A 21,223-nucleotide genomic window follows, 5' to 3' on the forward strand; every position below is an offset into this window, starting at 1 on the left:
GGGTCAAATCCGGCCCGGCCCGCCCGTTTGCCAGGTCTAATCCAATGTATATGAAAACCCTAGTGTGAGCCTACCAGTGTTCTCCAAATAGAAATAAGTCAATATGAACTCTCAGCCGGATTCGAACATAGACCCAAGTCCAACCCAACTCGTAGTAGGCTCCAAGTTAAGGCCCAAAGTTCCCCTCAACTCCTCAAGTCAGTCACTTATTCGGGCTTTAGGGGTTTCGGACTCGTCCAGCCAACCCGTCCTTTTTAGGGTTTATTTATTCGTTTTCCGTCAACACACTGGTTCGGAAAGAACAAGGCAGGAAGAGCAAGGGCTTATTTCCAAATTCCAATTCAACGCAAGCAAGTAAAACCCTAACCCTAAAATCATAGCTCGCTTTGTCGCACATAGTCTCCTACCTCGAATCTCTCCCTCGTTCTCGTCTCGTCCACTCCCCTTTCTCCGCCTTACTCGTCTTGCACCATTTTGTACCAGCACTAAAAACATGGGGGAAGATAGCTGTGGAAAATCAAAACTGAAGCCCAAGGCAAACCCTAACCCACCAAAGGACGAGCCTTATCTTGAATCCATCATTCCCAAACGTATTCGGATGTTCGAACAAATCCTCGCCGAGCAGAAATCAATCAAAAACGGCGTAGAAACCATCAGGTAAATTAAATCTTATCACATACATGTCTTTTCTTTCACCTTTTTGAATTTTTGTCTTTGTAGAAAATTAGGTTTGGATTCGAAGCATTTGATATTGAATTTCGGTGTTCTTCTTCAAGGATAACTCTGCCAGATGGCGCGGTGAAGGAGGGCAGTAAATGGATAACATCGCCCGTGGATGTTGCGAAGGAAATCTCGAAAAGTTTGGCTGCAAATGCTTTGATAGCTCGGGTGTGTAATCTCTCTGTATCTGTTTCTTTCGGTGACAATGTATTGCTGTTAAATTGGAATCAAAATGAGATACTTGATCTGTTCATGAATTCATGCTAATGTTGTTATTCTTAGTTCAAGTGGGTTTTCGAAATTTTTGTTTAATTTTGCTTAATTCCATCTCTTTTGGGTGGGAAAAGGTAAATGGAACTCTCTGGGACATGTCGAGACCGCTTGAGGAAGATTGTGAACTGAAGTTCTTTAAATTCGAGGATAATGAAGGACGCGACACCTTTTGGCATTCTAGTGCTCACATCCTTGGGCAGGTGAGAGCTTGATGCCCTAGTTCTTCGTATTTGGAGTAAGTTAAGCAGTTTTGTCTTTTTGGTTATAGATTTGTTGGATCACGATGTCCAGGTTTGTTCATTGCTTATTGAACCTTCTTAAGGTCTAAGATTTTTTTGATGTATTGCTTGTTTTTTTCTCAAGATTTCTTTGTTTAATTCCAACTGTGTTCTTTTAATGGCAGGCCATTGAGATGGAGTATGGATGCAAGCTATGCATTGGCCCTTGTACGACTAGAGGGGAGGTAAATGACTCAGTATTTGATTTCCTGTAATGTCTAGTAAATTACTTCTTCGTAGTCTCGTGTCGACTATTTGAGTTGTATGAACTATGGATTTGTTTAACTATTTGCAACATAATTAGTTTTTATTTGATAAAGTATCATTATCACTTTTTGAAGCTATTCTTTGATTTTTCAACCTTAGATGGTCTCCCTTGTGATTTAGACCAGGCTACCATTAATGAGGATATAGAAATGTGCAGATGAGACCCGACATGCCATCCATCTACTCAAAAAAACTCCAAACCCATGTAAATTATGTAATCATGAAACTCCCAATCCACTTGTTTGTAATCTTTTCTAGATCGGCTTTACAAATAATTCCACTTCCCCACCCTGCACCCCAGAGTCGATGCACTTGATGGCAATAAGGACCCAGTCATTAATATGTCCACGTTCAATGAAAGCTCCTTGTGAACGGGAGATGATGTCCGGCAGCAAGAATTTCTCCACCTTCAATAAGCCTTACCTAAAGTAGTTTTCTTTCACATTCATTTCCATCCTAAAAAATGTTTGAGAAACAATTTAGATTGTGAGACATTGGTCTGGAAGATGGATCCTAAGTGAATGCATCAGATATTGAATTATACCTATAACAAGATATAGTAACTTTCTGGATCTCTGCCATGATCTAGATGCTATTTGTGTACATCTCTGATTTGAATTTTGAAGTTGTGATGTGAGAGTGCATAGAACGGAACTTGTCATCAAGGATATGATACCATTATGATCAGATAATAAGTTGTATATTTTGTTGTTTTCGTGGACACCTTGTTCCCTTTCTATCTCGTACTTTTATTCTCCTCATCCCCTTTCTATTTTGTACCATTTTCTTTATCTTAATAAAGTTGCATTTGCTGTAGCTACTGACAAAAAGAAGATTAAAAACCATTACATATTAGTGGTTGTATATTTTGAAAATGCTACTCAGATATTTTGCTGAGAAATATGAGTTTTAAGATGGTGTTAAGAAGGTTTCTTTTGATCTTTTATGCGACATATGAAGTGATTGTATTCATGTTGTAGGGTTTTTACTACGATGCATTCTATGGTGACCTGACCTTGAATGAGGAGCACTTTGAACAAATTCAATCAAGAGCACTGAAAGCTGTTGGGGTACTGCTGGCTTAAATTTCTGCCTTTTTCTTTGAGCAATTTGGATTCTATTTCCTTTCTTGAAAAGAGGAATGGTGTTTATGCTCTATGTTTCATTGTTATAATTGGTAACTCCATAATTGATTGAATAAATTTTTTACTAATTCAAGATTTTTTTTACTAATTCTCTCCCTGAGTTAATATGGAATGGCCCCTAGGTTTTTTTTGAATGGTGGTAATATTATTAATAATAAGCAAGGGGAGTGGGGATCCCCAAAGACCGAGGTAGTCAATGTGCATGCAAGATAACGAACCTGGAAAAAAATTACAATCAAAGAAAAGCAAAGAGAGCTCAATGCAATGGCCCCAAGAATTCCTGTTTCTATTCTTTATGATACTTCATCTTTATGAATTTTAGAGTTTCATGAGTTGCCTTACATGGTCACATTGACTTTTTTTGAATGGTGAAAATTTTATTAAAGATGGGGCAAAGGTCCAATGGCCAACACGATCACAGAGAATACAGTCAACTAAGCTATAATATAATGGATACAAAGCAGGGATAAAACAACCGATGGAACCTCCTAAAGGAGGCGAGTGATCAAATGTCAAAATTGCTTCTTTGACAACTCCTGAGCAAGCCAAACACCCATCTCCGAGTTAGCCGATCGCCAGATATGTTTGACCTCAGTGTCGTGGCCCACTAATCGATCGAATACCCTCTATAGTGTCTACAAACCTCCATGGAAAATTAATTCAGTCTCACACATCTGACTATATTGAGGTTATCTCCCTTTATAATAACACCATTAACACGGTCTATCTGAGATAGGTTTAACAGTTTGATCCCATGAAGAAACCTACACCTGTGCCTCGTTAGAGCCCTTCTCACATATAGGTCCCAAATAAGCTCGGAGAACTTCGCCGGCACTATTCCTCAATAGCTTCCCAATGCCTGCCGTGTCAGGGTTGCCAACACTTGAGCTGTCTAAGTTCAGCTCCAGCCTTCCAAAAAGAGGGTCACATCTAGGTCGAGGACCCTTACTCTGCCCGATCTCCGAAGACCTATTGAAGGATGCTGAAATACCTTGGAATGCTGTAAGACTAGATGCCCATTGGACAGTCGTAAATATTGCATACACCTTTTGTCACCCCTCTGAAGATTCTCCTGTTTCTTTCCTTCCATAGGAGCCCAAGAGTAGCATCAAAGAATAAGTTCAACAATATCCTACCTCTAGAGGTCCAAGTAGCAAAATCTCCAAGACTCAAAATATCCAACGATAGGTCCAGGGAGAACCCAAGTAACATCTGGAAGGTAAAAAAGAAACATACACCATTTTCTTTTGCCATAAAAAAACAGGACGCAGGTGAAACTATAATGCAAGAGCAGGTGGTCAACAGGCTCAACATCTGCTAAACAAAGGGTGCAGTGATTGACAATGATCTTGTGTCTATGACATTGATAAAATCTTGCTGTGTCTTGAGATGGGCACTGTGAAAATTAGAAGCGTGTGGTGCTAATTGTTAAGGACTTAAGGGGAGTGGTTTTACATTAAATGGATTTTAGTAAATGCCATACATTAACTGGGTGCCCTGGAAATTTCTATATTTCATGTTTTTCTAGTTGGACTGGTTTGTACCCATGGTTCATCGAGACAGTTTTATTATTATAAAATAATATAAATCGCCGGATCTTCTTAAAATATATGGTGTTGAAGCATTCTAAAAAATTGAAGCAATCATTAGCAATGTAATATTTGATTCTTTTGGTTTAGCATCACTTTAGAATTGCTAAATTTAATCTTTGGGGAAAAAGTGAGGTTTATGAGGGTTTTGGGGTTTTTTTTATGAATGGCAGGGTTTTTGCTTTATTGTTTCTAAGTAAGATATTATTGGTTTTTTAGTTGATTGAAACCCACCCCTAGTAAGTTATAGTCATGGCTAGCAAATGGGAAACATGGGGTAATGTATCCCTTTTTTCGGAGAAAACAAGGTTTAAGTTTTTTTTGGGCTTTGGGTTCCTTCAATGCTTTTTATTGGTTAAAGTCTCAATGGTTTTTTTCATAAATTAATAAATAATACGCAAGATATACTCTGGAGAAAATATAATAATAATAATTCTGCAGTGGCTCTCTGTTCTTTCTCTTCTTTTTCTCTTTTCTTCTTCCTCTTTCTCTGACTTTGAAGGCAAGTAGTTGATCAATATCTTTTATTATGCAGGAGAAACAACCTTTTGAGCGCATTGAAGTGTCAAGAGCACAAGCTCTTGAAATGTTTGCTGAAAATGCTTTTAAGGCAAGTCCTGGTGTATATTATATCGTCATTTGAACCGTGTGATGGATTCTTCCTTTTTTGATGTCATATATCATAGGCATTCTTTTTTATTGGGCATGATAATATATCAATATTCATTTTATGGTTAATACTTAATAGACAGTCCTAGATTCTGAAATTTGTAAATTGCAAGTGATTTTCAGTTTAATTAAATACCTGTGAAATTCCTCTATATTAGAGATAATTGTATACTATGTGATTCATAACTTGTCTGTGCAGGTTGAGATCATTAATGAGCTTCCAGAGGACAAGACAATCACTGTTTATAGGTGTGGGCCTTTAGTTGATCTTTGCCGTGGACCACATATACCAAGTACATCTTTCGTGAAAGCTTTTGCTTGTTTAAAGGTGATGACTTTCTTGGGAAGATTTGCCTGTGTTTTCATTTATTTATGTTTAGGTTACTTTTATTAATGTTTGTATATCCAGGCTTCATCGTCCTATTGGAGGGGTAAATCTGACCGTGAAAGTTTGCAAAGAGTATATGGGATCTCCTTTCCGGAATCAAAACGTCTGAAGGTATAATTTTTATTTTTTTCTTAGTCTGTATTATTTATTCCTTCCCATCTGTTTTCACTCTAATACTTGTTTTTGTCTCGCCCTCGTATTACTTGCACGTAAATATCCTATCAACATGGAAATCAGTTAGCTTTATTGGAAATTTTTGACATATCATCACATATGAAAATTATATCTCAGGTTGGTTGGAGAAAGTCTGTATTAGACTAGCTGAATTGTGAGATATAGTAGCAACATTAGCCATTTATCAGCCAAGATATTATATATACAGCAATTTAGCTATTTACTCAACAATTTTTTTCCGTTAACATTTACTTATTAGTCATCTAGGAAGCACGAGTACTCTCCCAGGGCTCCCACACCCGTACCCGACACGTATGGGGTGCGGGTACGTCCGGGTACGTACTGGGTACGTACCCCATTTTAAAAAGAAAAAAAAAAAAAACCAATTTTGGTTGTTGGGTGTGTGTCGGGTGTGCACCCACGCATACCCGACACGTCCTGCTTCGTCCTGCTGCTTCTCTTTCCTCTCCTGTACTTCTCTCTCCTTTCCTGTACTCGATATTTACATGTAAACCATTTAAGTAAATGTCATTTACTTAAGATTTACATGTAAATAACGGAATACCCCCCATTTGGATTTATTAAAAATAGTTTCAAGACCCAAATCTAAGAGGAAAAAAAGTCAACTCTCTTGTTTTAGTACAAAATTCAAAGAAAAAGGGTCGGGTCAAAATTTTAACTTTCTTAACTTCCAAACGGTGGGGTATTTTTCAAATTTTAAAAAATCATAAAATCTATCGTGTCCAAACATTATTAAATCCCAAAAGTCGGGTAAAAAAAATCTCATAATTTGGTCTCTAAAAATTATTCATCTTGTCAGGCACTGGTCAACACACTCGCGATAGATTTTTTTTCTCTAATGAATGACGTATTGATGCCTCATGTTATGAAATATGAAACTTAATCACTTTTGAAATGAAGAGTAATATTAGAATTTTCCATTTTGGTGATGGTATTGTTATTTGATTGCTCTACAATTATTTTTTTAAATTTTTTATAAATATATAATAAAATATTAAAATATCTTATTACATTCGGCGTACCCGAACGTACCGGCATCCGGTTTTTTTGGCAAATCACGTACCCATGTACCCGTGTCGTGTCGTACCCGCACCCTGTACCCGTACCCGTACCCGTGCTTCATAGTTAGTCATCATAAAGCTATCTCCTGAGCAAAGATTTTGTTGATATCTTTTATTTATTAGGGGAAAAGATGGAGTTCAAATGTTGTGTAGCACTTGGTTATTGATATTATTGAGAATTGAGACAGTTCATGACATATGCTTAGTTTAAGTTACTGTTTTGTATCATTCAAAAAAAAAGTTACTGTTTTATTAGCACATGTTTAAGTAATTTTAGTCCAAAATGGATGACCTTGACTTTTTTTTTTTGAAATGGTATGACATATGAATGACCTTGACTTATTTTAAGTTACATATGCGCATCACATATGTATGACCTTGACTTATTTTCGCATGGAGTTTGCATATTTACAAAGAATCAAATATCATCTTTTAGCATTCCTGTAATATATTTCGCAATAAGTGGAACTTGAGAAAATGTCTTATTTAGGTAATTCATGTTATATTCAGTTTGGGGATCCACAACTGAAGAAAATCTCTCTTTTGCTTACCTCTATCTCAATGAATGGAAACAACTACACATAGGTATCCACATAATGAAAAACTTTTAATAATTTTTTTTAAATGAAGTTTTTTTAAGAGAGAAGCCCCTCGACCGAGATGGTCAAGAACTACATGCAAAGAAAAACCAAAAACATCAAAAAGCCCTAAGGGACATGATCAATCACCTCTAACACCGATTTGACAACCCTAGGTCGGGTCAGGTGGTCTGCTTCACTATTAGCTGAGTGCAAGACATGATAAAAAGATGTGGGATGCCCCTTGATTGAGTCCAGACCATCCTTAATAGCATTACCAAATCTCCATGGGAAACTAACTCCCTATCTCACCCAACAATGATGTTGAGTAGTTATTTAACATTGTTCAAAAACAGTCATTGACTTTGACTGATGTAAAGATACGACTTATAATATTTGAAATTCCAGGTGTGGTTGATGTCTCAAGTTATTTTCTGATCTCCTAGTTTTTTTTCACTATATTTTATTTTTGTTATTTAAATTCCCCCTTAGAATGTCTATTTTACTTTTGCTGCGATTCCATGCATCAGTTTGCTCTGGAGGCCTTCATATTTATTATATTTAATGATGCGTTACCAGTCCTCTCTGATTTAGCGGATTATTTGTTCCTGAGATTGGAATTTCATAGGAGTTTTTCTTTGTTCTACTTCCCGTCAATCCAGACCTGTATTCTGCATAAACCAACCTGCTTAAACTTGATGCATTGGGCGAGGACATCTTGGTGCTGATGATCTAATTTGTATATATTGTCACTTTCTCATTTGATTACTTGTTTGGCACTCTGTCAAATGTGTTCACGAACTTTCACTTATAACTGGGAGCCTATGCAGGAATACCTGACCCAGCTGGAGGAGGCAAAGAAACGTGACCACAGAATACTGGGACAAAATCAAGAACTTTTCTTTTTTCATCCTCTTAGCCCAGGAAGTTGTTTTTTCCTGCCACATGGGACGCGGATATATAACAAACTAATGGAGTTCATACGAGCTCAATATAGAAAGAGAGGTTATGAAGAGGTTAATTTACCACAGCCTTTTATCTTTTTATCCAAATGTAATGATATTTAGCAATTAAAATTTTGTACTTGGTCAAGAACTCCCGCAAGGAAAAACTGGGTTGGCTTGGGCTGGTCAATGATTGACCCAGCGAGATGACTTGTGCAAGCTGAACAAGTTTTTGATTGGCACGAAAACGTAGTGGACTCACGCGAGTCGGTGACTGACCCAGTTAGACGTAGACCACTGATATTAAGAAGAAATTGTATTTCACTTGTTTCCCTCACATGTTATATCTCTTATGCAGGTTTTGACTCCAAACATTTTCAATATGCAACTGTGGGAAACATCGGGTCATGCTGCAAATTACAAAGAGAACATGTTTGTATTTGAGGTGAGATTTTCTTACTGCGTCAGGATGCTATTGCTTAAGATTTCATAATCATAATTAATTACTTATTGATAAAAGAAACAACAAATTCATGATCTGTTGTTCTCATCATATTTTTTTACTTCTGAAATAGCTATAGTAGTGCTGATGTGTGGATTTGAATTATATGCTTTCTATTTTCAGGTTGTGTTTTTATCTGTTATACTTGTTCATTTTCTTCTGTCATTTGGTGATGGGGAGATTCCTTTTTGTCATCGTATTTCCCATGTGTTTCATGTTTTCTTTTATTTGTTAACATAATATATGGCGTTGAATGCAGATTGAGAAACAAGAATTTGGACTCAAGCCAATGAATTGCCCTGGGCACTGTTTGATGTTTGACAATAGAGTTCGATCATATAGAGGTGCTCTCTCTCTCTCTCATGGAAATTCTATCATGCATTTATTTCTGATTTTCATTAAAATATTATTTCTATATCATAAATATTGAGCTGAAAAGTTTGTCCCCTTCATTGATGATATGGAAATTGTATATCTTGTGCATATTTCTATCTCTGTTACTTCTGGGCCATAAGCTTATACTGTCTTTCAACGCTTTCTATTTGGCTTCTCTGTTTCCTTCTTTCTGTCCAATTTTCCTGTGTTCAGTTTCCACTCATGTGTCTTTACTGTTTTGGGATGGTATCATAGAATTGCCTCTTCGAATGGCCGATTTTGGAGTTTTGCACCGTAATGAGCTTAGTGGTGCACTTACTGGTTTAACACGTGTTAGAAGGTTTCAGCAGGTATCTATTTATTTCTGCTGATACATGCACATTTAATATATATATATATATATATATATATATATATATATATATATATATATATATATATATATATATATATTGAAATAAATGCACATTTAATTTATTATTTTCAAATTCGACACCATTGAACTCATATTAACTGTTTCTTGTCTCACATGTTCTTGTTTCTTTTAAAGCTATTTCGTTCTTACCTTTATGATTCTCAGTAAGAATATTCTGCGTATTCTCTTCCAGGATGATGCCCATATCTTCTGTCGGGAGTCTCAGGTGAGTTCCTGTCTACTTATTTATAGCTAACATTTGTAACTCATATTGAATTGTTGAATACTAAAAATAGTAGAAGAATGATGCCGAAGGTTTGTTTTGATAATTCCTAACCAGTTCAATGATTTTTTTTTATGATATACAATTGACATAATTCCTTTTCTCTTCTACCAAATGTGACAAGGAAATGAAACATTTCACCTGTTATATTGAGGAACACCCAGTACAATTTTTTTTTTTATGATATACAGTTGACATAGTTCCTTTTCTCTTCTACCAAATGTGAGAAGGAAATGAACGTTTCACATGCAAATTAATAATGGTTATACTTGAGGAACACCAAATAGGTTTTCTGCAGAAAATAGCAAGATTAGAAAATTTCTTGTACACATTATTTGATGTTCCTATCGTTTATGATAATTTTTAATCTGCATCCTCTGTTTTAATATTGAAATTCTCAAAGATTCTTTGGCTATTGAATATTGACTGTTTTTCCATAGTTTCATTCTTGAAATTTCTCTATGTACATTCTAGGTCAGCCGCTCTCAATAAGAAAATTGTGACTGCTATTTCCACCCTTTTTCTTAGCTGTTCCACCCTGTTACCTTTTTATTATTAGAAGTTTCGTTTACTAAAATGACCAAAATGCCCATAAAGGATTTGTTCGTGTGAACCCTAAAAACATGAGGGGTAAATATCATGCCCTTTCCGGTTCTTTTATGATTATATCCTAACTATCCAAAGATTCCAGTCGATTTTTGGTGAACACTGGGGAGATCCCGGTCGATATTTGGTGAACACATGGGAAAAATCCCTAGGCCAGGCCAGGCCATCCGAGATACGGCCTCAATGCCATGGTAGTAAATGGCTGGCTGTTGAAGCACATGAAGATGAAGGTGAACGCCTCTCTCTACATCTTACTTTCCAAGCCATCAGAGACGGATCCATCGGCGACCTCAACAGACTGCTCTGTTTGAATTAGCGGTCGTTTGCGAAGCACACGTGCTTGCCACTACCCTTGTCACTTTTCTCACCGTTGTAGACACCCCCATTTTGCTACGCTTTAAAAAATGAAAGATTTGGTTGGTCAGTTAAGTCTCCAAGTCAGTGTTCTGCACTAGGGCATGCATTCTTCTATTTTAGGGTCAATTTCACCTCATTTTAGGTGTTTTAGTGTTGATTCGCAATCCCAAATGTCTCTAAGGGTTCCATTAGTCTATTGAAGAAAAGAATTCAAGTTTCCAATCAAGTGAGAAGACCTGCTATTTTTGGAATTTCTCAAGGTTACATCTATTTTTGCACCTCAGGGGTATTTTGGTCATTTCCCATGTATCTGAGATTGTCTCGAAGGTATGTCCGAGAAATTATGAATGAATTCAAGTGTTTTAAGAAACCTGCTATTTTTGGAATTTCTCAGGGTTTTCCCTAATTTTATCAATTTTTGCACCCTAGGGGTTATTTGGTCATTTCCAATGTATCTCATTTGATCCCCGGGTTGTGTATGATAAATCTTGAGTAATTTCATAAATTTTGAAAAACCTGTTAAATTTAAAATTCTCAGGGGTTTTACATTCCTTGAAAATTTTGTGTGTCGAGGGCATTTTGGGCATTTTCAGGGGATTCCAAGTGGTCCTGTTTGATATCACCTACCAAGAGAAGCGAACTTAAAAACTTTCTATTTTTGAAGTTTTACCATGAAAACGTTCCATTTTTAACTTTCCCCTTAAGAGTGATCCAATTTGAACGTATTTTGGTCGCTTTTAGGTGCGTATTGGTCAAATAGGGGTATTTTGGTCCAAAATGTTGTTTTTTCTAAAGAGGGCGGTTCGACCATGTGTTGGGGGTGTACCATAAATGTTATATGAGTTTGGTTCTTCCATATAAAATTTGAATTTAAAAGATTTCTATTGCATTTTATTGTAAAAACCCAAAATACCCATTATAAAGCCGATTGGATTTAAAGCCCAAATGGGGCGACCCATGTGGACCCACTCATGTGGGTCGGCCACATGTAGTGGGCGCCCCACATGGGTGGCCCTACATGGCTTGGGCGTCTCACTTTGGTTGGGATGAGTTGGATTTTATAAAAATAAAAAAGAGAAAAGGAAAGAAAGAAAGAGAAGGGGAAAGGTTGCTTACATAAGAGGGTTTTCAAAAGAGGCAATATGAAATATTCTAGAATGCCTTGGCTTGCAAGGAATCACAATTAGAATCAAATACAAATTGGAAACTAAATAAGGAAAGGGAGCTTGAGGTGTAAACTTAGAAACTAACTAAAGTTGGGTCCTCACATTGAAAGCTTCATGTTCTAATCAAACTCGATCATTTTTTCTATAAAAAACCAACACAACCATATGGAGGGGGATCCAAAATACGTCCCACTTGGCCTCCCAATCAAGAAAAATCGTCCATTTTGGTTGGTTTGGGTCATCTTCCATATTCCATCTTCTTCAAAGTTCAATCATATTTCTTCTTCTATTCTTCTATTCTTCTATATACATCATATTGGAGATTATTCGATCGATCTTTGGGGTTTTTAATGCGTTTATAAGGGTGTGTCAAAGCGTATATCTAGGATATAAACACCCTAGAGACAAGGAGAGCGATCAACGGTTAGTATTCATCCTCTTTGTAATATAGGATCTAAGAAAGCATGTTAGGTTAGAATTTTAGATTTTCTTTCATACATGATGCATATGGATGTATTTTTTTATTGAAATTTTGATATGATGAAGTATGAACCATATTATTCTTAAATCCAGATTTTTGTTGAAAAATTAATTTCTTATAATTAAAAAATCTATTTTCTTTCAAATATCTTTCGATGTGGGTTTAAACTCGATTTTCGAAGCAAGTAGTTTAAATCATGAGGTTTTTCTAAATCTGATTTTTTCTGAGATTTAAATACATTAAAAAAATTCTGAAAACCCAAATTTTCAGTCAAGTTTGATTCGTTTTGACATCGATTTCGTTCTTCGAACGGTAACCCAGAAAATGGGTATTTTTCGAAGAATAAAATTCAATATATAGCAAAACAAGTCAAAATTGGATGAAATTTGGTTTCCAGTCGTTTTTCCATATTTTCAGATCATCCAAGAAATTTCATGATTTTTTGAATTTATTTAACCCTCTTTTTAATTATTTTAAAATTGATTAAACCTTAATAAATATCAAACGGATTCGAAAAATCACGAAACTTTCCAGATCATTAGTTCAAATGTATTTAAAATTTTCTGGGGACTAAAATTTCAAAAAATCAGTTTCCAATATGGTTTTATATTCGAAGAATCGTTTTGCGTGCGATAAAGGTTTTTCATATTAAAACTAATATTTTTCGGAATTTTTCTCTTCACCCAGTAAGAATTTTTCTCTTCAGGCCAGTAACATATGGAATGCTGTAGAAAAATTTTCATTAATTTTCAAGAGGTTTTGATATGTATTTTGAATTTTTTATGATAAAATGGCTTTGGAATTTCAAGGAAACCGTTGATTTTTCAATGAAAGTTGTGTTTCTGGAGATATACTGATTTTCAAGTGCTGGAATTTGGAGGTAAAATAATATGGTTCATATTTGATCTACTACAATTTTTTCATGATTTTAGGATTACAGTAGATGTGCTTTATGATCTTTTCTTTCGAAATATGCCAACTGGCTATTTCGAAATTTATCGTAATAGGGGAAAAGAGGTTAACTAGTGAAACTAGTCTAAAGGTCAATTGCTAATAGTGGCAAACGGCCGTGATGAGGCTAGACTCCTAACTCTAGGACACCCTAAGACCTAGAACTCAACGTGACGTAAGTGTTCCGAAAGTGGCTCTAAGGGTTCCTGCGAGGTGGGACCGCAATCTAACAGTTCCAAGATCAACTTGAACTTGGGTTTGCCCAACCCAAATTTATTAAGTTAGCGATTTTTCTCTTTTTTAAGGGTTCCTAACACTTAAAATTCAGGGAGAATCTAAGGTTCTAAGGGTTGATTGGTTCCACGCTCGGGTTGAATTCATGGAAGGGAATCGTGCTTTCTATCCTTACACTTTTCGGCAAATAAATTACGATATATTGTCGCCTGTTATTTTTTTCAGAATTTCCGTGAACAAAGATCTCGGAGCCAACAGTATATTAGTTTAGATGATAAAAAGCTTAGGGTTGACCGCAAAGAGGAAACGATTATGAATTCAACCCTCGCATCTAACCTAGAATAGCAAGTTTACACAGGAAGTTATAGATTCTTAGGGTTTCTGTTTAACTAGCTTAAGGATTAGATGCATATTGGAAAATTAGAACATTCTGGAAATTTTCATGTTGTTTAGAATTAAATTGAATTTTTAAATGATTTTATCAAAATTAGACTAGATTAGTGATTTTACAAAGCAACATATAGATTTTTAAGGTTTCTGTCCCAGAAACTCAAGAATTAAATGTATTCTGGAAAATTACGATCTTCTGGAATTTTGCATGATTTTTAGAATTAAATTCAATTTTAAATGATTTTATCAAAATTAGGCCAGATTGGTGACTTTACAAAGCAATACATAGCAAACGTATTCCAAATCAGTTCAAAATTTTGCGGTAACATAATAATAATGAAAAAAACATACTGTAAGAATTTCATCAATTTTTATTACGATTTGCTACGTATTCCAAACCTATTAATAACTGGTTATTTCGAAAGAAAAGATCATAAAGCACATCTACTGTAATCCGAAAATCATGAAAAAATCGTAGTAGATCAAATATGAACCATAGTATTTTACCTCCAAATTTCAGCATTCGAAAATCAGTATATCTCTAGAAACTTAATTTTCTTCTAAAGTTGTTTTATTATAAAAAATTTGAAATACATATCAAAACCTCTTGAAAATTAATGAAATTTTTTCTACTGCATTCCAATAACATATGTTACTGGCTTGAAGAGAAAAATTCCGAAAAATATTAATTTTAATATGAAAAACCTTTACCACACGCAAAACGATACTTCGAATATAAAACCATATTGCTCTGTTTCGATGCTAGGTATTTTTTGTTCCCAGAATTTATGTGGGTAAAGTTTTAGTGGTCACATCAGCTTTTTCTTGCTGACATCAGCAAAATCTTCTCTTGAAAATGGTGTTCTCTCTTTCTCTCTCTACCCTCTCTCTCCACTAATCATAATATCTTTCTCTAATTAATGCTTATCCCCTCTTTTGTCTCCTACCTTTACCCACATAAATCCCAAGTAAAAAAAAAAAACCCGGCATCCAAACAGAGCATATAGGAAAATAACTTTTCAAATTTTATTCCACAGAAAATTTTAAATACATTTAAACTAATGATCGGGAAAGTTTCGTGACTTTTCGAATCCGTTTGATATTTATTAAGGTTTAATCAATTTTAAAATAATTAAAAATATGGTTAAATTAATTCAAAAAATCATGAAATTTCTTGGATGATCTGGAAATATGGAAAAAAGACTAGAAACAAAATTTCATCCAATTTTGACTTGTTTTGCTATATATTGGATTTTATTCTTCTAAAAATACCCATTTTCTGGGTTACCGTTCGAAGAACGAAATCGATGTCAAAACGAATCAAACTTGACTGAAAATTTGGGTTTTCAGAATTTTTTTATTGTATTTAAATCTCAGCAAAAATCAGATTTAGAAAAATCTCATGATTTAAACTACTTGCTTTGAAAATCGAGTTTAAACCCACATCGAAAGAGATTTGAAAGAAAATTGATTTTTTAATTATAAGAAATTAATTTTCCAGCAAAAATCTGGATTTAAGAATAATATGGTTCATACTTCATCATATCAAAATTTCAATAAAAAATACATCCATATGCATCATGTATGAAAGAAAACCCAAAATTCTAACCTAACATGCTTTCCTAGATCTTATATTACAAGGAGGATGAATACTAACCGTTGATCGCTCTCCTTGTCTCTAGGGTGTTATATCCGAGATATACGCTTTGACACACCCTTATAAACGCAATAGAAAACCCCAAAGATTGATCAAATAATCTCCAATATGATGTATATAGAAGAATAGAAGAAGAAATATGATTGAACTTTGAAGAAGATGGAATATGGAAGATGAACCAAACCACCCAAACAAAGTGGGACGATTTTTCTTGATTGGGAGGCCAAGTGGGACGTTTTTTGGATCCCCCTCCATAGGGCTGTGCTGGTTTTTTTTATAGAAAAAATGATCGAGTTTGATTAGAATAGGAAGCTTTCAATGTGAGGACTCCAACTTTAGTTAGTTTCTAAGTTTACACCTCAAGCTCCCTTTCCTTTTAGTTTCCAATTTGTATTTGATTCTAATTGCGATTCCTTGCAAGCCAAGGCATTCCAGAATATTCCATATTGCCTTTTTTGAAAACCCTCTTATGTAAGCAACCTTTCCCCTTCTCTTTCTTTTTTTCCTTTTCTCTTTTTTTATTTTTATAAAATCCAACTCATCCCAACCAAAGTGGGATGCCCAAGCCATGTGGGGCCACCCATGTGGGGCGCCCACTTAATGTGGTCGACCCACATGGGTCTCCCCCATTTGGGCTTTAAATCCAATGGGCTTTATTATGGGTATTTTGGGTTTTTACGATAAAATGAATAGAAATATTTTAAATTCAAATTTTATATGGAAGAACCTAACTCATATAACATTTATGGTGCAGTCCCAACACATGGTTGAACCGCCCTCTTTAGAAAAAATAACCTTTTGGACCAAAATACCCCTATTTGACCAATACGCACCTAAAAACGACCAAAATACCTTCAAATTGGATGACCCTTATTGCTCTGTTTGGTTGCCGGGTTTTTTTTGTTCCCAGGAGTTATGTGGGAGAAAAAAATACCCTGGGAGATAGGTGGGAAAAAAAAAGTCCTGGAAGTATCCTGGTAAAATAAAAATCCCATGTTTGGTTATGTGGGAGAAAAAAATACCCTGGGAGATATGGTGGGAGAAAAAAAAACCTTTGTTTGGTTCCTTGAACTGTTGGGTAGAAAAAAAATTCTTCTCAAGCTTATTTTTGGTTCCTGAGTTTATTTTTGTTCCTGGGGTTATCTTGGGATGGGATGAAAAGGCAATCATTACAAAAGTGGGATTAAAAAATTCACCCCACAAGTAATCATTACAAGAGTGGGTTTAAAATAAACCTAGTGCTAAAAGGCAACCAAACATGGGATGGGACCAAAATTTAACTTACTCTCCCACAAAACTCCCAGGCACAAAAAAAACCCAGCAACCAAACGGAGCATAAGGGGAAAGTTACAAATGGAAAGTTTTCATGGTAAAACTTCAAAAATAGAAAGTTTTTAAGTTCGCTTCTCTTGGTGGGTGATATCAAGCAGGACCACTTGAAATCCCCTGAAAATGCCCATGACACAAAATTTTCAAGGAAAGTAAAACCCCTGAGAAATTCTAAATTTACTAGGTTTTTCAAAATTCATGAAATTACTCAAGATTTATCAGACACAACCTGGGGATCAAATGAGATACATCAGAAATGACCAAATTACTCCTAGGGTGCAAGAATTGATAAAATTAGGGAAAACCCTGAGAAATTCCAAAAATAGGAGGTTTCTTAAAACACTTTAAATCATTCATAATTTCTCAGACATACTTTCGAGATAATCTCAGACACTTGGGAAATGACCAAAATACTCCTGAGGTGCAAAAATAGAGGAAACCTTGAGAAACTCCAAAAATAGCAGGTTTTCTTACTTGTTTGGAAACTTGAATTCTCTTCTTCCAGAAGCTAATGGAACCCCGTAGAGACATTCAGGATTGCGAATCAACACTAAAACACCTAATATGAGGTGAAATTCATCCTAAAATGCAAGAATGCATCCCCTAATGCAGAACACTGACCTGTGGACTTAACTGACCAACCAAATCTTTCGTTTTTTAAAGTATAGCAAAATGGGGGTGTCTACAACTGTCCTCGCACATGTTTGCGTGGAAGATTGCATTATGGATTGGCGAGGTCGACGACCACGATTTGTAGCTTCCGGAGGTCCTCGCCTTTGACATCATGGATGATGTGACAGGGTCAAGGTTTGTTTACTGAAGACAGTGCCCAGTCCTCAGTGGAATCCACTACCACTTGCTCTTAAAATCAATCCGTCAACAAATATATATATTTTTTGAATTGTACCAAGATTATATTCAAGAACTAAGGGGGCGACAGAGAATGTCGGCCCCAAGTATACAGCGAAAACAAAACAAGGAAAAATCGGGCCACCAAACATTTTTTCCGTCGACGAACATAAAAGCTCTAATTTGCTTCGATGGGATTTTGAAATGTGTTGCTCAGTGATTGCCGATTGGATGGAGGTCCAGGTAATACCTGGGTCTCATTGCAAACGACACTATCATTGTTGTCTTTGTCATTCTGGTTCCGTTTCTTATCGTCTTTCTTTTGGGTGGAAATTTAAAGCCATAATCATATCTCAAACAAAAGCTCAAGGAACATCAAGCACTTGTTTTGAAACTGGTTTTGCCCAAACTCCAACTTCTCGGAAAAATTCGATGATTATCATCATTTCTTTTCCTAAGGAATCCTCCGTTTGGATTCTTTCGCGAAGAGCCGCCCAACCAAAGGTACACACTCTAGAAGGAGCCTGGATTGTCCATACACTAGCTAACTTACTATTGGAGCCTGGATTGTCCATACACTAGCTAACTTACTATTGGATTGTCCATACACTAGCTAACTCTAGAAGGAGCCTAGATTGTCCATACACTAGCCTGGATTGTTTATACTCTAGACGGAGCTGCCCATCCAAACGTACAATTAAATCAGACATGCTTGATGATGCATGCCAAATTGTCAACAGTCGTTTGATGTTTTTAAACCAATATCGACGACTGTCTTGATTATGTGTTGGTTTCTAAGTGTGTATTTGTGCTTATTCTAGCATTCTTAAGGCTTCTTTAAACTCTATCATTTACATATGTTTCCATGATTTTACAAGATTTCTACTGAAATTTCCAACTGAAACCGAAACGTTTCCATTTCCACGGCAACCAAAACCGAAATTTAAATCTTGGATACGTCAGAGGCCTTAGTAGAGGGGAATATTTCTCTAGTGTCTCCCCCCTCTTCTTGTCAAGGTTTTAAATGTCGGTTTTGGCCATTTCGGTGGAAATTTTGGCCGAAATCATGTAAAATTTAGACAAAAAATTCTTTTCTTTCGTTTTTTTAAAAAAAAATTTCCACCAACATGTATAAAATTTTGGTGCAAATTTCGGTAATTTCAGTGGAAATTTTTAACATTTCGGTAAAATATTTGTAAATAAGGATGAAAAACGAAATTTTGGCCGAGAATTCATATTTGGGTGAAATTTTAGGGAGATTTTTTGGAAATCATGTAACATTTCGACTCAATGTACTTTTGGTGTCTGCCCTGGCCGAAATCTGAAATTTCGATCGAAATCTGAAATTTCGATCGGCATTTCGGCCGAAATTTAGAACACTGCTTCTTTTGCTTCTCTTCCTTTTTCTTTTAAAGTAATCGACCAACAACGTAAATGGAGGGATTGGAGATTTTGGAACAGAGAACGGGGGAATTGGATTTTGACCAACCGATAGAGAATGAAAGGGATTTTGGTTTGGAGGTGATCAGATGATGAGCTGTGGAATTTTTAAAAAACACATGGCCTTTTTTGTGAAAAAACTAGAGGAAATATGTAGGAGAAAACATGAGGAAATGGTGAGGGGGAAACTGCGGTGTTTTATTTGAAAAAGTGCCGTCATGCAAATCCCCATGATTTCACTTGCAATGAAAGGAAAATACTATTGGGCTCCCATCTCTCGACGTTAAACCTTTCCTTGCACGTCTCGTCCCCTCCATTCTCATGCTATCACTCCAATCTCGCAATATCTCTCATTCTCTCCCTCTCTATTCCCCTTTCTTTCTCGGTTGCCTCTCTCTGATCAGATCAGATCCCCTTCCCGTCTTCTCGGAACAAAGAATACAAATACAGTTATCAGGAAAATAAGGATGCCATTCAAACAGCATAAAACACCGTTCCTGAAAAATACAGGATGCCACCCAAACAATGTAAACCCTATTTCTTAGAAAATTTTTCACCTTTTTTGGTACGTAAGGTGGGATTCAACCTTAAAACAGAGAAAACTTTTCACGGTTATAAGCTTAGTGAATTTGAAACTTTCAGTGATTGAAAAATCAGCGCTTGCGGACACCCCCTTATACAGATTTTAAATACCTACAATATTATATTGGAGATTATGAATATTCTAAAAGTAAATATACATGCTCATTTTCCGATGAATTCCTAGGTTTTGACACCTGATTCACTCTCTCTCTCTTTTGAATGGTGACAACTGCTTCACTTTTTCCTTGTATGAACACAATTCATACATACATACGTACATATTTTTCTTGTTGCATTGAATTTTTTCATTTGTTTCGTTTTCCTATCATGTTTCATTGTTATCTTCTTTGTTTCTTCCTCTCTGCTGTGTACTTTCAGATTAAAGATGAAGTTAAAAGTGGCTTGGAATTTATAAATTATACGTATGATGTATTTGGGTTCACATTTGAGCTGGAGCTATCAACGGTATGCAAATTTCTCCTAGCATTTCTCTGCCATCTTTCACCTTTTCATGCGTAAGCATGATGACCATTGAAATCATTTACAAAGACGAGTTTATTTCGTAATGTTATTCACTGGAATCTTTGCTTTTCTATTTTTTGTTACGATTGTCTAGTTAAAAGAACCTGGCTTTTCATCATATACATGATTAATTTATGGATTCACAATGCCACATTTGTAATATCCCGGTGCGTTGATCTGTGCTTCATTTTTGGCACTATAGCTATGTCCTTGCCTATTATTTGATTGCCAAGAACAATAAAACCCTCTTTACTTTGGTATTTCATAGTTCGGAACCTCACAACCAGTTACCACTCAAGTACAACTTTACAACCCACAGAGATCATAAGTAATTTGCTCTATTTGTGGTCTGATTGGATGCACCATAGAATCTTCTTTATCTGTTTTCTTTTTATCATGCAGGAAAAATATACCATATAGCATGAAAAGATATCCATATGAGTTTATTGTGCGTTTCTTTTATGTGAAAACGAACATTTATATTTTTTTCCATCCTGCAACATATATCAATTGTGTACGATATAAAATAGTCACAAAAAACGTTATCATATTGTGCATCCAATCGTGAAAATGTAGATACCTAAGTTATAGATCTGATGTTGTTGTTCGATTGGTGTGAAGAGAGACAATATCAATGTCTAGGATTTTTCTCTAATACCACACAGGGTTTCAATCCTGAAGTTCACATGCATGTAAACTGGGAAAGGGTTGGTTACTTTACACATGCTAGTGTCGGGAAGTGGGAGAAAGGGGGGGGGGGGGGATGGGCGCGCCGCAGAAAACATATAAATGAAGAAATTCCTAAACCATTCACAATTCCCAAAATATACATACAAATAAACCTTTTATACAACAACAATAAGTACGTGCAAGTTCATTATTTTATCTTGCAAGAGGAGTTGGTCCCATACAATCTTTTGGGTTCTGTAAATATCCATTGACGGTATGATTAGTCTGTCTAATATGGTTTTCATCTT

At 35.7% G+C, this 21,223-nt stretch overlaps 1 protein-coding gene across 1 annotated transcript in view; it reads left to right on the plus strand.

Moving 5' to 3' along the window:
- The first annotated feature begins 249 nt into the window (after positions 1 to 249).
- The window catches only part of LOC143879336 (Threonyl-tRNA synthetase), a 28,083-nt gene continuing 7,109 nt past the window's right edge, over positions 250 to 21,223 (plus strand). The window contains exons 1-14 of the mRNA XM_077381680.1: positions 250 to 657; positions 777 to 888; positions 1,068 to 1,193; positions 1,397 to 1,456; positions 2,519 to 2,608; positions 4,808 to 4,882; positions 5,141 to 5,269; positions 5,351 to 5,440; positions 7,994 to 8,179; positions 8,466 to 8,552; positions 8,869 to 8,953; positions 9,240 to 9,334; positions 9,593 to 9,625; positions 20,103 to 20,189. Coding sequence (XP_077237795.1) covers positions 494 to 657; positions 777 to 888; positions 1,068 to 1,193; positions 1,397 to 1,456; positions 2,519 to 2,608; positions 4,808 to 4,882; positions 5,141 to 5,269; positions 5,351 to 5,440; positions 7,994 to 8,179; positions 8,466 to 8,552; positions 8,869 to 8,953; positions 9,240 to 9,334; positions 9,593 to 9,625; positions 20,103 to 20,189 — 1,419 coding nt within the window. The 5' untranslated portion in view covers positions 250 to 493. The remainder of the gene's footprint in view (positions 658 to 776; positions 889 to 1,067; positions 1,194 to 1,396; positions 1,457 to 2,518; positions 2,609 to 4,807; positions 4,883 to 5,140; positions 5,270 to 5,350; positions 5,441 to 7,993; positions 8,180 to 8,465; positions 8,553 to 8,868; positions 8,954 to 9,239; positions 9,335 to 9,592; positions 9,626 to 20,102; positions 20,190 to 21,223) is intronic.

Source organism: Tasmannia lanceolata, unplaced genomic scaffold, assembly GCF_043159265.1.
Source record: "Tasmannia lanceolata isolate RefF3 unplaced genomic scaffold, GAP_Taslan_0.1 ptg000006l, whole genome shotgun sequence".
Classification (NCBI taxonomy): Eukaryota; Viridiplantae; Streptophyta; class Magnoliopsida; order Canellales; family Winteraceae; genus Tasmannia; species Tasmannia lanceolata.